Source organism: Manis javanica, chromosome 10 (assembly GCF_040802235.1).
Source record: "Manis javanica isolate MJ-LG chromosome 10, MJ_LKY, whole genome shotgun sequence".
Taxonomy (NCBI): Eukaryota; Metazoa; Chordata; class Mammalia; order Pholidota; family Manidae; genus Manis; species Manis javanica.
In genome coordinates this window covers 25239125-25251701 of record NC_133165.1, presented here as the reverse complement: position 1 = coordinate 25251701, position 12577 = coordinate 25239125, and the positions used below count along the sequence as shown (strand labels likewise).

General features: G+C 58.4%; 1 protein-coding gene across 25 annotated transcripts in view; it reads left to right on the top strand.

Moving 5' to 3' along the window:
- Positions 1 to 12484, top strand: part of ADAP1 (ArfGAP with dual PH domains 1) — a 53545-nt gene extending 41061 nt beyond the window's left edge. For 8 of the 25 annotated variants that reach the window (XM_073214912.1, XM_073214916.1, XM_073214900.1 and 5 more), the window contains 8 exons: positions 176 to 308; positions 1778 to 1890; positions 2552 to 2698; positions 8614 to 8711; positions 9009 to 9071; positions 9688 to 9759; positions 9964 to 10236; positions 10318 to 12484. In XM_073214912.1, the coding sequence (XP_073071013.1) occupies positions 176 to 308; positions 1778 to 1890; positions 2552 to 2698; positions 8614 to 8711; positions 9009 to 9071; positions 9688 to 9759; positions 9964 to 10236; positions 10318 to 10500 (1082 nt within the window). In that variant the 3' untranslated portion in view covers positions 10501 to 12484. Of the gene's footprint in view, positions 1 to 175; positions 309 to 1777; positions 1891 to 2551; positions 2699 to 8613; positions 8712 to 9008; positions 9072 to 9687; positions 9760 to 9963; positions 10237 to 10317 lie in introns of those variants that run through there. The other 17 variants (XM_037008875.2, XM_073214908.1, XM_073214904.1 and 14 more) reach the window with 16 other exon arrangements.
- The last annotated feature ends 93 nt before the right edge of the window (positions 12485 to 12577 follow it).

Below are 12577 nucleotides of genomic sequence, written 5' to 3'. Positions count from 1 at the left end.
ACAGCAGGGGAGAGGCGGCCAGCCTGGCCAGCGTCCATCCAGAAATACCACTGCCGCAGAAATACACCTGCCATTCGGTATCCCAGTGGCTTGCTCTCCAAAAGCATCCCATCTGGGAGCCAGACCGGGTGAGGGCATTTCCCTCCCACCCATAACTCCCAGTTCTGGTCTGCAGGCTGGAGCAAGCAGGGCTCTGCTGCCCCCTGCTGGGCCCCACAGGCAGGGCAGGCCGGCCACCAGGACCCGAGCAGTTGCTTCTCTCAGATGCTCCAGGAGGATGCTCCTGGGATCCTGGGATTAATGGCACGGTGGGTACTGGTGGGTGCTGGGCGCTGGTAGACTGTCCCTAACATCATTACTCTGCTGGCTCCAAAGAAGCTGCAGGCTGGGTGCTCCTTTGTGTCCACCCTCAGCCAACAAGGGGTCCAGGGAGGCTGACCTTGGCCCACAGTCAAATGGACTTCCAGCTTTGCATGGCCGAGACGCCATGCAGTCAGTCACAAATAGGGCCTGGCCTGGGCTGGGGCACACGGAGGGGCTACACCTGCTGGTGCTGTGGTGGGGACAGGGTATCCCACAGACCCTGTGTACAGGCCTCCTGGCCACCAGAGAGGCTGAGACGCCACTTGGCACTGTCCCACGACTGGCCAAGGTGCCAGCTGCCCCCTCTGGACACCAGGCTGCACCTTTTTATGGCTGCATCTTGAGAGCAGAGAAACAGCCCATTGTCTCTGTGTTGGTTGTTGGCTTCGGGGTTGCCCAGGGAGCCAAGAGGAGGCAGAGGTCCACCCAGTTGTGAAGTCCGAAACGTGAGTTGGCACAGCTGTCAGGGTCTGGGGCTGCTGCATGAGGCCCAGCTGTGCCACCCCACGTGAGCTGCGGGGGCTGTCCCCAGAGAGCTCAAAACCTGGGGAGAGGCAGATACAAAGCTGCTGGGCAGCTTCTGCTGGAGCCTGTGGCCCCTGACTGTGACCCCAATTCTGCCCTGGGATGTGCCAAGGAAAGCGGGGTGCTCTCCAGAAGACAAGGTCATGCCAGGCACAGCAGAAGTGCTCATGACCACTGAGAACCGCTAGCAGCCAGCTGTCCATCTGCAGCTCTGCTCCCGCATGGTGCAGGGTCTCTGAGAAGTGTGGCTCCAGGCAAGAGCACAGCCAGGTCCCTGTGTGCGGTGGCAGAGTGACAGGGCAGCAGGGGGATGAGGGGGAAGGGCAGACACAGTATGGAGCACCCTAGGAGTGGCAGCGTCCCCCTGGGGGACTGAGTCCCCACCTGCTGCTGCCATAGCTGAGCACGAGTACCATGGAGGCTGGTCACAGTTCTGGGGTCCAAGCTCCAAAGTGAGGCATTAGTCGGGTGGGCTCCCTGCAGGGCATATCACTGCCGTTTCCCCAGGATTGTGGCTCCCCTGCCTCATGAGGACCTGCCTGACAGTCGGGGTGCTCACCTGTCCTCAGACCCATCTTCATACCCCTAAGTCCCGGCACCGTCCAACGGGCCATCCAGGTGCTGAGTACAGCTCTGCCTGGCACAGTGGCGCTTGGACGTCTGCCTAATAACGGCCCACAGGCCAGCACTGACGCCATGTTCGCTGTACCCCCAAAAAGACAAAGGAGGGGAAGCAGCAGACCAGCACCTGTGGGGACCCCCAGGCCCAGGGCAGCTCCGACACCCCAGGGCAGGATGGCTGCTTGCCGCCCCCACCCTGCACGGGCCGGGACATGGCTCCAGCCCTGGGCCACCGCACCCCTCTGACTGTGTGCCCCTGTCTCCCCAGGATATCGAGAGGGCTTTCTCTGGAAGCGTGGCAGGGACAACGGGCAGTTTTTAAGCCGGAAGTTTGTGCTGACGGAACGAGAGGGGGCCTTGAAGTATTTCAACAGAAACGACGTGAGCCAGGCCGGGCAGTACCCTGCCTTCCTTTGGGGGCTTGTGGGGGTGGGACGTGGCCATGCCATACTGCCGTGGCCTCAGCCGCCCTCATGCAGTTTCCGGGGGCCCTCCGTCCACTGCTGCCCCAACCCCGGGGACACCCCCGCCCACCGCTCCATCGCCGCCCCTGGGGCTGGGCTGTTTCGGGCAATGCTGGGGCAGAATGGCAAGCACTCTCTGGTGGGCGCTCCCGGTCCTGAGTGGCAGGGGACTGGCTGCTGTCAGCGGTCGCCTCCTAGCAAGCACATGTTGAGGAGACCCTGGGCCCCCCAGGCATCATGTGGGAAAGGGCAGAGGGTTCTGAAGCTGGCCAAGAGCCTCCCACCCAGACCAGCTCCAGGTCAGAACGTGGCCCGGCGGGGCAGCCCATAGGCCTGCAGGGCGGGGCGCTGGCACAGGGCAGGCCAGACAGCACCTGTCTGCTGAAGCCCGCGGGGCTCTGCCTCCCAGTTAGAGCCTCCCTCCTCGTGTCCTGGGAGGCGGGGTGTGGCCTGAGACTGAGACCCGGAAGCCCAGCCGAGAGAGGATGCATAACTTGTCCAAAGACACACAGCACACCTGCCCCCTTGCGCCTGGAGGCTCCCTGCCCACCAACCTGAGGCCTGACCCCGCTTCCCAGGCCAAGGAGCCCAAGGCCATCATGAAGATCGAGCATCTGAATGCCACCTTCCAGCCAGCCAAAATCGGCCACCCCCACGGCCTGCAGGTCACTTACCTGAAGGACAACAGCACCCGGAATATCTTTGTCTACCACGAGGACGGGAAGGTGGGTGCGAGGCTGGGCGCAAGCCGGGAAGCAGCGGGGGGCGGGGCTGGTGGGGGGATGAGTGGGCAGCCTGCCCCAGGGGCCGCAGATGTGAGGATGGGAAGTTGGGTGTGGGGTTGGGAGTGGGGCCAGGAGCCTGGGTTCTAGCCTGTACCCAGGGTCCACAGACAGGCCAAGAGGCCACCAGCCCAGCCCGTGCCAATGACCACCAGCCCTCGTGGCCAGTGGGGCACCGGCAGGCCCCTGGGGAGGCCCAGAGTCCACCTGTTGGAGAAAGGACGGCGACTGGCTGGGGATAGGCTGCGCAGTGTCCCGCCCTGTGGCCGTCTGCAACTTCCCACCTTCACTTCTGAGGGCAGGGCTGGGGGGACCCAAGGAAAACCCCTCAGTCTGCCTTTTGTGCGAGGGTGGGCCTGTTTCCATTTCGCTGCCCCCCAAGTACGGGCACCCCTGGCCTGGTTTAGCGCTAAATGCCTCCATGAGGCCTGAGACACACGGAGCAAGAGGCTCCTCACCCCATTTCCTCACCCCCCAGGGAACCACTTTTCAGCCCCTCCCCTTTTTTTTATTGCGGTAATAAATGGTAAAATACACATACCACAAAACCTACTATCTTAGCCATTCTCAGTCCAGCTCCGGGGCATTAAGCACATTCAGGCTGCTATGCAGCAGCCCCTCCACCATCTCCAGGCCTGTCCATCTCCCCACACGGACCCTCTGTCCCCATGGAGCGTTCCTCCCCTCCTCCCAGCCCCTGGTGCCCACCGCCCACTGTCCCTGTGACCGGCTCCCCGGGGCCTCCCGGGAGGGGTCGCAGTGTGTGTCCCCCTGTGAGAAGCTCCCCAGGGGCCTCCCGGGAGTGTGTCACAGTGTGTGTCCCCCTGTGACTGGCTCATGTCACTGAGCGTCGTGTCCTCAGGGTCCCTCTGTGCCGGGGCAGGTGCCAGCTCCTCCCTCCTGTTTGGGGCTGGATGGTGTGCCTTACGGGGATGACTGCCATGATGCCCACCCCTCTGTTGGTGGATGCAAGTGTAAGCTCTTGTGAATAAGCAGCTGGGAACATGAGTGTGCAGGGCTCCAGTTCTTCCGCTCCTTCGGCTGTGTTCCCAGCAGTGGCCAGGCCACGGGGCGAGCCTGTTATCCTCTCTGGGGAGCCCCCATGCCGCCTCCCCCGTGGCTGCGCCAGTCCACGTTCCCCCAGCAGCGCCCGAGGGCCCCAGTTCCTCCATCTTCTTGCTAACGTTTTCTGGCTTATTTATTTAGCCCTCCTAAGGTTCAAAATTCCCTAAAGCTTAGAGATGCAGCGCATCTTCCCATGTGCTCACTGGCCGTAACTATGTCTTCTCTGGAGGAAGGTCTTTTCAAGTCCTTTGCCCATTTTGGAATTGGGTGGGGTTTGTTTTGTTTGTGGTTGAGTTTTAGTCCTTTATCTACTCTGGATATCAGACACATGACTTGCAAATATTTTTACCCATTCTGTGGGCTACCTTCTTACTCAGTGGATAGTGTCTTTGATGCATAAAATCTAAAATTTTTCATCAAGTCCAGTTTGTCCGTTGCTCTTTTAGTGCCTGTGTGTTCTGGTGTGAGGTAAGGGTCCAACTTCCATTGCATGTGGACGCCCAGTTTTCCCAGTACCATTTGTTAAAAAGATGTCCTTTTCCCACTGAATAGCCCTGTCACCCTTGTCAATACTCATTTGACTGAGGGTTTATTTCTGAGCTCCTTATTCTATCCTGTTGGTCATGCCAGCACTGGTTTGATTACTGTGGCTTTTTACTAAGTTTTGAAATCAAAAGTGTGACTCCTCCAGTTTTGTCCCTCCTTTTTTGGATTGTTTTGGCTTTGGGGGAGTCCTTGGGGTTCCATATGAATTTTGTCAAATGCCATTTCTGCATCACCTGAGAAAGTCTCGTGTTCTGTCCCATTCTGCCAGCATGCGTCACACTGGCTCATTTGCATGCTGGGCCCTCCTCGCATTGCAGGAGAATCCCACCTGGCTGTGCTGTATGCCTTGTGTCCGCTCCTACCGGTTGAGGGTCCTCGCATCAGTGTCCATAAAGCACAAGGCTGTGGTTTCCTTTTGGAGTCTCTCTGTCTGGCTTTGGTACCGGGGTTGTGCTGGGCCCGTAGGCGAGTCAGGAAGAGCCCACTCTCCTCTTTGGTTTTCTGGAAAGTTTGGAGAGAGTTGCTGTGAGTCCCTCCTGGAGTGTCCCGTAGGCTTCAACAGTGCAGCCCTGAGGTCCAGGGCTTTTCTTTGTTGACAAACTTTTGGTTAATGATTCAATCTTCTTACTTTGTTACAGGCCTATTCAGATTGCCTATTTCTTCATGATTCAGTCTTGGTAGGTTTTCTGTTTCAAGGAATTTGTGTTTAATCTAGGTTATCCAGTATTTTGGTGTATAATTGTTCACAGTACTCTTTTATAAGAGCTGGTAATACTGTCCCCACTTCTTTTTTCTTAAGTCCATCTAACTAAAGGTTTACCTATTTTGTTGATAATTTTTGAAGAACCAGCTTTGGTTTCATTTATGTTGTTTTTCTGTTCTCAAGTTCTGCCTGATTCTTTATTATCTCCTTCTGCTCATTTTGGGTTTTACTCTTCTTTCTCTGGTTACATAAGTTCTTCCCCTACAAGCCTTCAGCAGGGTCCAGGGCTCCAGTGCTTCAGAGACACTCCCAGCACAGGCACCATGCAGGTGGGGAGTGCTGGTGCGTCCTGCTGCACCGTCCGCCCTGAACCTCTTCAGCTCTGTACAGTCCCCCCAGTTGTAGCCATGCTGCACTGCTGCCCAATCTGCACTGGATGCTGCCCAGTGACTTCCTGCTGTGGTAGACAAGGCTCTCTCTTCAGCCCCTGCCCTCCTGCCTCCCACAGCCTTGTCCCATTCCCCACCCACCCATAACGCTTCCGTGCAATTCTACCCACATCTGTAGTTGAGCATTTATACCACCATGACCGTGCAGACACTGTAATTACTTTCCCTGACATTTTAATCCCATAGACCTAATGTCTCTCTCCCCACTAGTTAACTATGTGCTCATTACTAACTCACCCAAACTTTCCACTTGTTAAGCCCTTGGATATAATCATGTACCCCAGTCAGCAACTGATTTCAGCTCCCTGGAGGCATTTCTCCTGCAGCCGTGTGTCTTGGGCTGATCCTGTTGCCTGGATCCCGCATCTTTCTTGGTTTACTCTCCAGGTGGAACACAGCTTTCAGCAGCTTCCTGAGAAAGCAAGTCTGCAAGACTCCCAGAGGCCTTGCATGCCTGAAAATTCTAACCTCCACTTGGTGTAGAGTTCGGCTATTGAATTCTGGGTTGGACTTTGCTTTCCTTGGTAATGCTGAAGGCACTACACCAGTGCCTGGCCCCAGAAAGTCTCCTGATGTGCCTGGGCCTGCATCCGTGTGCTCCTCAGCGCTGCAGCTCCATGTGTCCTGTGTAGGGACTCATGTTCATGAGGCTGGAGAATATTTTCTTGAATTATTTCTTAGTTACTAATTTCCTCGTCCACCTTCTCTGTTCTTGTTTTCCGGAACTCTATTATTCAGGTGTTACCTGTCTTAGATTGGGTCTCTCATTCATTTCTTGCTGCTTTCTTTTTTCTCTACTTTCTGGGAAATTTCGTCAACTTTGTCTACCAACTCTTCTATTGAAAGTTTTGTTTCTGTTCTCGGTGTTTTAATTTTGCAGAGCTCACCTTGGTTTTTAGAATGTTCCTTTTTCAAAGTATGCTTTTCTTGTTTCATGATAGTATCTCTAATTATTGTTAAATTTTGAGGTTTTCTTATCCCTGAACAATGTTTATTTCTTCTAAGTTGCTATTTCCTGTTTGTATTTTGTTGTTTCTCATATGAGAGAATTCCTGGGCTCTGTGGCCAGATTCTCCTGAGAAATCCCTCCTGCTGGAGCAGACGCTGCGCATCCACACTGTGGGAGCTGAGCAGGGTGGGGTCTCAGGCCTTGGTGTGTACACAGTCACATAACTTTGCTGTTTCTGGAATGGTGCCCCTCCCAAGCCCACAAACACACTATGCCTGGTGCTGGCATACCTCCTCCACTGAGACCCTCTCTTTTTATTCTCTGCAGGGATTTAACCCCCTCATATGCCAGGGTTGGGGAGAGGCAGTCTACCAGATGCCCCGCTCCCACTCCCCTCCCACTCCCCCTGGGCTTGTGCAACACAAAAGCCTGCTTCTCAGCTTTCCTCTGGCTAAGGATTGAGCAGTCTCAACCCCTAGGCCTCCATGGGCTGCTAGCTCTCAGCGCTCTACTGTCTCCTATCTTATGGGTTTGGGCTCTTAACAACAATCCCTTACACAGTATTAATAGAGTTTAGGAGAGAACCTAGCTTGAAGCCTGTGGGTAAATCTTTAGTTTTATTCAGAAGCCTCTATATCTCCAATTTCCTTGTGGGGATGCTGAGAGCAGGGACGGCAAACACACACAAAGGGTGGGTGCTGGGAGCCCAGGGACTTGTACGTGCATCATGACAAGCTTCTGGCCTGACCCCAGGCCCTCACTCCCTCCAGTGGAGTATGGGCACCTGTGCAGTGCTGAGCCCTGTGCCTGGGCATGGGAGCCTGCCTGATGTGGCTGTGCCCTCAGCGAGCTAGCACAGGGTCTGCCAGGAAAGCCAAGTGACTAAAATCGCTCTCGCTGCTGAGTGCTGGGAAGAATAAGCGCGAAAAACAGGACTCTGGTCTCAAGGGTGAGCCCAGCATTCTAGGAGGTGAGGATGGCGTGTGAAGAGGCTCTGTGGCAGGACAAACAGGGTGTATATGGGCAGCTGCCAAGGACGAGGAAGGCAGGAGAAGAGGGCGTGAACAGCACCCACTGGCGGGCTGCAGCTCTTGTACACTTCTGTCCCCTGGAGGAGGTCAGCTGGGGGAGGTGTTCCACTTCAGCATCCAGGTGATCCCTCCTGCTGTCCTGGTCCCAGTGACTGAGGGAGGTGCCTGACGGGTGTGGGGAGGCATGTCGCCACCAGGCGGGAGAGGTGGTCTCTGCTCCAGGGGTGGCAGGAAGGACTTGGGTTGCACTGGAGTGGGGCTGGGGGCACCAAGCATGGGTCAGGGTTCCTGGCAGAGTCCAGAGTGGTCCCAGCATGGGCATGCTGGGCTGGGGCGGGGGTCCTGTGGGGTGGCAGGCTGAGTGGGGAGGGCACTGCAGCACCGGGCTGCCCGGGGGCAGGGCTGTGAAAGGGAGGGATAAACTCCTTGTTAGGGCAGACCGCGGAGGGCAGGCCTGGGAGGTGGGCTTGACCACAGGGTCTATGAGCAGAGGAGGGAGCTTGGCTGTGGCTGAGGCAGGCAGGGTGTTGGCCCGCGTGGCCTCTGATCAGGAAGCAGCAGTGGGGCTGATCTGTGTTTGGGGGTCCCTGAGGTACAGCATCTAGGAGAGGCAGAAACCCTGGGGAGGACAGGGGCCTTTACATGGAGAGACTCTGAGGGCAGGCGTATCCGGGGTGGGTGCTGGACCTGGGGAGGGGTCAGTGCCCAGTGGGTTTACAAATAGACAAGCTTTCCTCTGGGTTAGAAGACGTGCAGGTCATAAAGAGGGCCCCACCGGGGAGGAGGAAAGGCTGCCCATGGCCCAGGGTGGCGTCAGGGCTGGGGGCCCGCCTGCACGGCAGCGCACCCTCAGGGTCCTGTTCTCTGGCTAGGAGGTCTCTGCCCAGGCTGGCTCCCACAGCAGAGCCATCCTGTCCTCCAGGGCCACCTCAGGCTCCCCCCTCGGAGGTTGTGCCCACTCCCGCCCATGTGCACCGTGGCGCCCAGCATGGGTGCACAGGGCCCAGCCTCTTCCCCGAGCCTGGGGCACCCAGAGCTTAGGGACATGGTATCTGAAGGGGTCAGAGGGGGGCAGAGCTCACGGTGCCCACTGGCCGTCTGTGGCCCACGCCCAGCCTCTGGCCCCCAGGAGATGGTGGACTGGTTCAACGCCCTACGTGCTGCCCGCTTCCACTACCTGCAGGTGGCGTTCCCAGGGGCCAGCGATGCAGACGTGAGTGGCTGCTGCCGTTGTTCCCCAGGGGTGCTCCCCAGTCTGGGATGGTGGATTGGGTGCTAACCAACAGCTAACCCATGGGCCTGAGGCACCAGAGTGAGCACAGCAGCCCTGTGTGGGGCACATGCTGGGGTGTGGGGGCAGGGGACCCCCAGAGTGGCCACGGCAGTCCTGTATGGGACATGCGCTAGGGTGTGGGGACGGGGGACCCCCAGAGTGACCATGACAATCCTATACGGGGCATGCGCTGGGGTGTGGGCGTGAGGCCGGGGCTGAGCCTGTGTTCTGCCCTAGCTGGTGCCCAAGCTCTCCAGGAACTATTTGAAGGAAGGCTACATGGAGAAGACGGGCCCCAAGGTGGGTCTGAGCAGCAGCCTGGGCTTCCCTAGGCCTCCTCCAAGATCAGAGGCGTGGTGGCCTGGAGCTTGGTGGGGCTGGGTGGACCAGATGACCCTGGCCCCCAAGGTGTTTTGTAAGAGGAGCCTTGCTAGCCCAGGACCCTGGGGCTCTGGGTCAGGCCCTCACCCTAACCAGCCCTGGCCTTGCCCCTGCCCCTCTGTCAGGGACTTGAGTACCTTCTTGCCCCAGATGCCCTGTCTTGCCCTGCCCCCTGGGGGCAGTACAGGTGACTTGGATCCCAGCACCTAGGATTTATTTAGCCCAGACAGGGCTCTGTGAAGTGCAGGTGTGGAAGGGCCTGTGATCAAGGCCTGGACCCCACCTGGCTCTCAGGGAGGGCAGGGACCCCAGATCAGCAAGGAGCTGCTGGTGTGGAGGGGAGGTAAAAGCACTGGGGCAGGAGGAACAGCATGTGCAAAGGGCCTGGTGCAGCTAGCTGGTAGATAGAGCAGGATGCAGCATGGCCCATGGAGATGTAGATGAGTGGGTGGGTGGGTGAATGGACAAACGGTAGTCAGCTGGGGGCAGGGGTCTGCCTCAGGCTGACCAGATGGACACTGACTGCAATCCACAGCACACGGAAGGCTTCCGGAAACGCTGGTTCACCATGGATGACCGGAGGCTCATGTACTTCAAAGACCCCCTGGTAAGGAAGGGCCATGGCCCGGGTCAGCTGGGGCCCCTGCAGGCAGAAGTGTCTCCCGGTGCGGCCGTAATGGAAGGAGGGGCTGGATCCCTGGGCCTAAGGGCATCACACAGCTCTGGGCAAAGCTGGGCTTGGACAGCAAGTGGCCCAGAAAGCAAACAGCAGCCCTTGCCACCCCACCTGGCATGCGTGGCCTGGCCTCAGGGGGCTGGCGACCTCGCCTGGCTCAGCCCGGCCCCTGCCCTCAGGACGCCTTCGCCCGTGGGGAAGTCTTCATCGGCAGCAGGGAGTGCGGCTACGCTGTGCTGGACGGGCTCCCGCCATCCACGCAGGGCCACCACTGGCCGCATGGCATCACGATCGTCACGCCAGAGCGCAGGTTCCTGCTGGCATGTGAGACTGAGTCAGAGCGGCGGGCGTGGGCAGCAGCTTTTCGGAAGGTTGTGGACAGGCCCATGCTGCCCCAGGAATATGCAGGTGAGGGCTTGGTGGGGGGCCCGGGGCTGCGCCCACCCCCCTCATGTGGTGGTGACAAGCGGTCACCTGCTCCCTTTCCAGTGGAAGCCCACTTCAAGCATAAACCGTAGCAGAGCTGGACCTGGAGGCCCGAGGAACCCAGACTCATGTGACCTGGCCAGCGAGGACACAGCGGCCAGACTGTGGAGACCCACAGCCAGAGGAGGCTGGCCACCTGGCCCCTGCCCCGAGGGGCAGCCCCAGTCGGGGGCAGCTGGGACCTGATCCTCTGGTCCTCCCTGCTGGTTGGCCTGTCCCGAACCTATCATGCTGCTGCCCCCGTGTGACACACCTAGCCCCCTGCTGCCCCCTTCCTCAGGCCCCTGCTGGGCAGCCCTGCGCCTCCTCCCTAACTGCCCTACAGCACACCCAGCTGCATAGGACTCCCAACCAGGAGGCTGGGCTATGGGGACAGCAGCAGCCTGCATGCCCCCTGCCCCACGTGCCCATCACTCCCCTGCTCCCCTTTCCCTTTCTTCAACAAGTATTTATTGAGCATTTGCTGTGTTGGTTGTGGGGTCCTGGAGTAGGCATGGCACCTGCATAGGGGATCTGGAGGTCGGAGGCCCCCCCTCCCCACCAACCAGGACCCCCAATGTCCTGACCTTGGGACCCTGGGGCACCTAGATTGGGAGGGAAATGGGAGAGGGCAGCTCACATGACCTGCCCCAGCCTGACCCTTGGAGGATGGAGGCCTGGGCCCAGCTCACCCCCACCGGACCCCGTGTGCTGACGCACACCCTGAGCTATCTCCCAGGAAGTGCAACACAGAGGGAGGGAGGAGCCTGCTGGGCCGTCCTGGCAGCCCCCAGCCAGGCCAGGGTATGTCCCTGCCCTGGTCATGTCACATCCTGGAATAAAGTAGGGCTCTGGGCCCCCAGGAGAGGGGTGCCTGAGGGCCTGACTCCCACTGTCCACATCCCCTTCCACTTGAGCACTGTGCCCACCAGCTCAGACCCACTGCACACCTGGATTCTGGGGCTTGCAGGGCCAAGGGGCTGCAGGAGGGGCCCTGGACCTGCTGAGCCAAGGCTGCCAGGGTCACCCAGGGCCACTCCTCCAAAGACCCTGCCCCGGCGGTGCCCCACCCCAAGAGGCTGCCCTCCCTACCACAGGCCATCCAGACAAGGAAGCTCAAGCTCTAGAGGCAGGATGCTTCCTGGGTCAGAAGCAGACACCCCGAGGTGCCCCTGGTTCTACTGCATTACGAGGGGCTCGCCCATGGCCCCCTTGGACTCATTTTCTAGGCCTTTCCTTGACCCTGGAAGTACAGGCCCTGGCTTTGCGGGTACATGAGCCTGCACTTATGCCTGTGTGCATGCACATAATCTGTGTGTTGCATCTAGAAACCCGACAAACATCTTAAAAGGAAATGGCAGATCAACTTTACCACAGGCAGGACCTCAAACAAGGTTGGGAGCTCATGGCCCAGGACTGGTCGTGGGCTCGCCTTGCCCGCTGTGCAAAGAGCCATGGGGTCAGGCGGCAGCTGGCCTGCACAGGGAACCCTGAAGCCTGCTCTGCTCAATGGACGCTGTGTTCCTAGAAACCACACAACACACCCAGGCTTGTGGGGAAGGTGGGGTCAGTGCAGGACACTCAGTATCACCCACCCTGGAGAGGCATGGTGGCAGGTGTCCAGTGCTAAATGGGCCACTCACCAGAAGACCCTGACAGCCAGCCTTTGGTCTGTGGACGGAGAGCCCCAGAACGAGAAGACACAGGGTGCAAGGGCATGTTGCAAGCACTCTGGCACAGCTCCGGTCAGCTGGCTTTTCAGTGCTGGGCACAGTCCGTGGTTTCAAAATGAGCATCCTGTTACCAGTGGGGATTCCCTCCCTGCAACACCACCCTCCTGAAAACCCCCTTGGGCAGTCTGTGGGGGGCCCCACAGGATGCTGCAGAGCTGTAGCTTGTCAGCAGGTGCACTTCTCCAAATTTAAACATGATCCCTGTACGTTTCTATCTGAAACCACGGCCGCTTGCTGCTGTCCACTCTGCCCGCCGGGGCCATGGTCTGGACACACCTGGAAGACACTGGCCACAGCTCCCAGGACTCTGAGCAGACACCCCAGCCCACAACCAGCCCAGAAGCTGACTCAGAAAGGAAGAGCACCATGGAGCCCAGTACAAAGGATTTATTTACACTGACAGTTCACACAAACATCCTTTATTTCCGCTTTCACAGTAAACAAAATCGTGTACTTCATCCCTTCTGATGTGTGATCACTGTGCTAGTCTACAACTCTCAACTTAATGGTGGAAAAATAAAGTGTTTCCCCTTTTATAATCATCCTGGGAA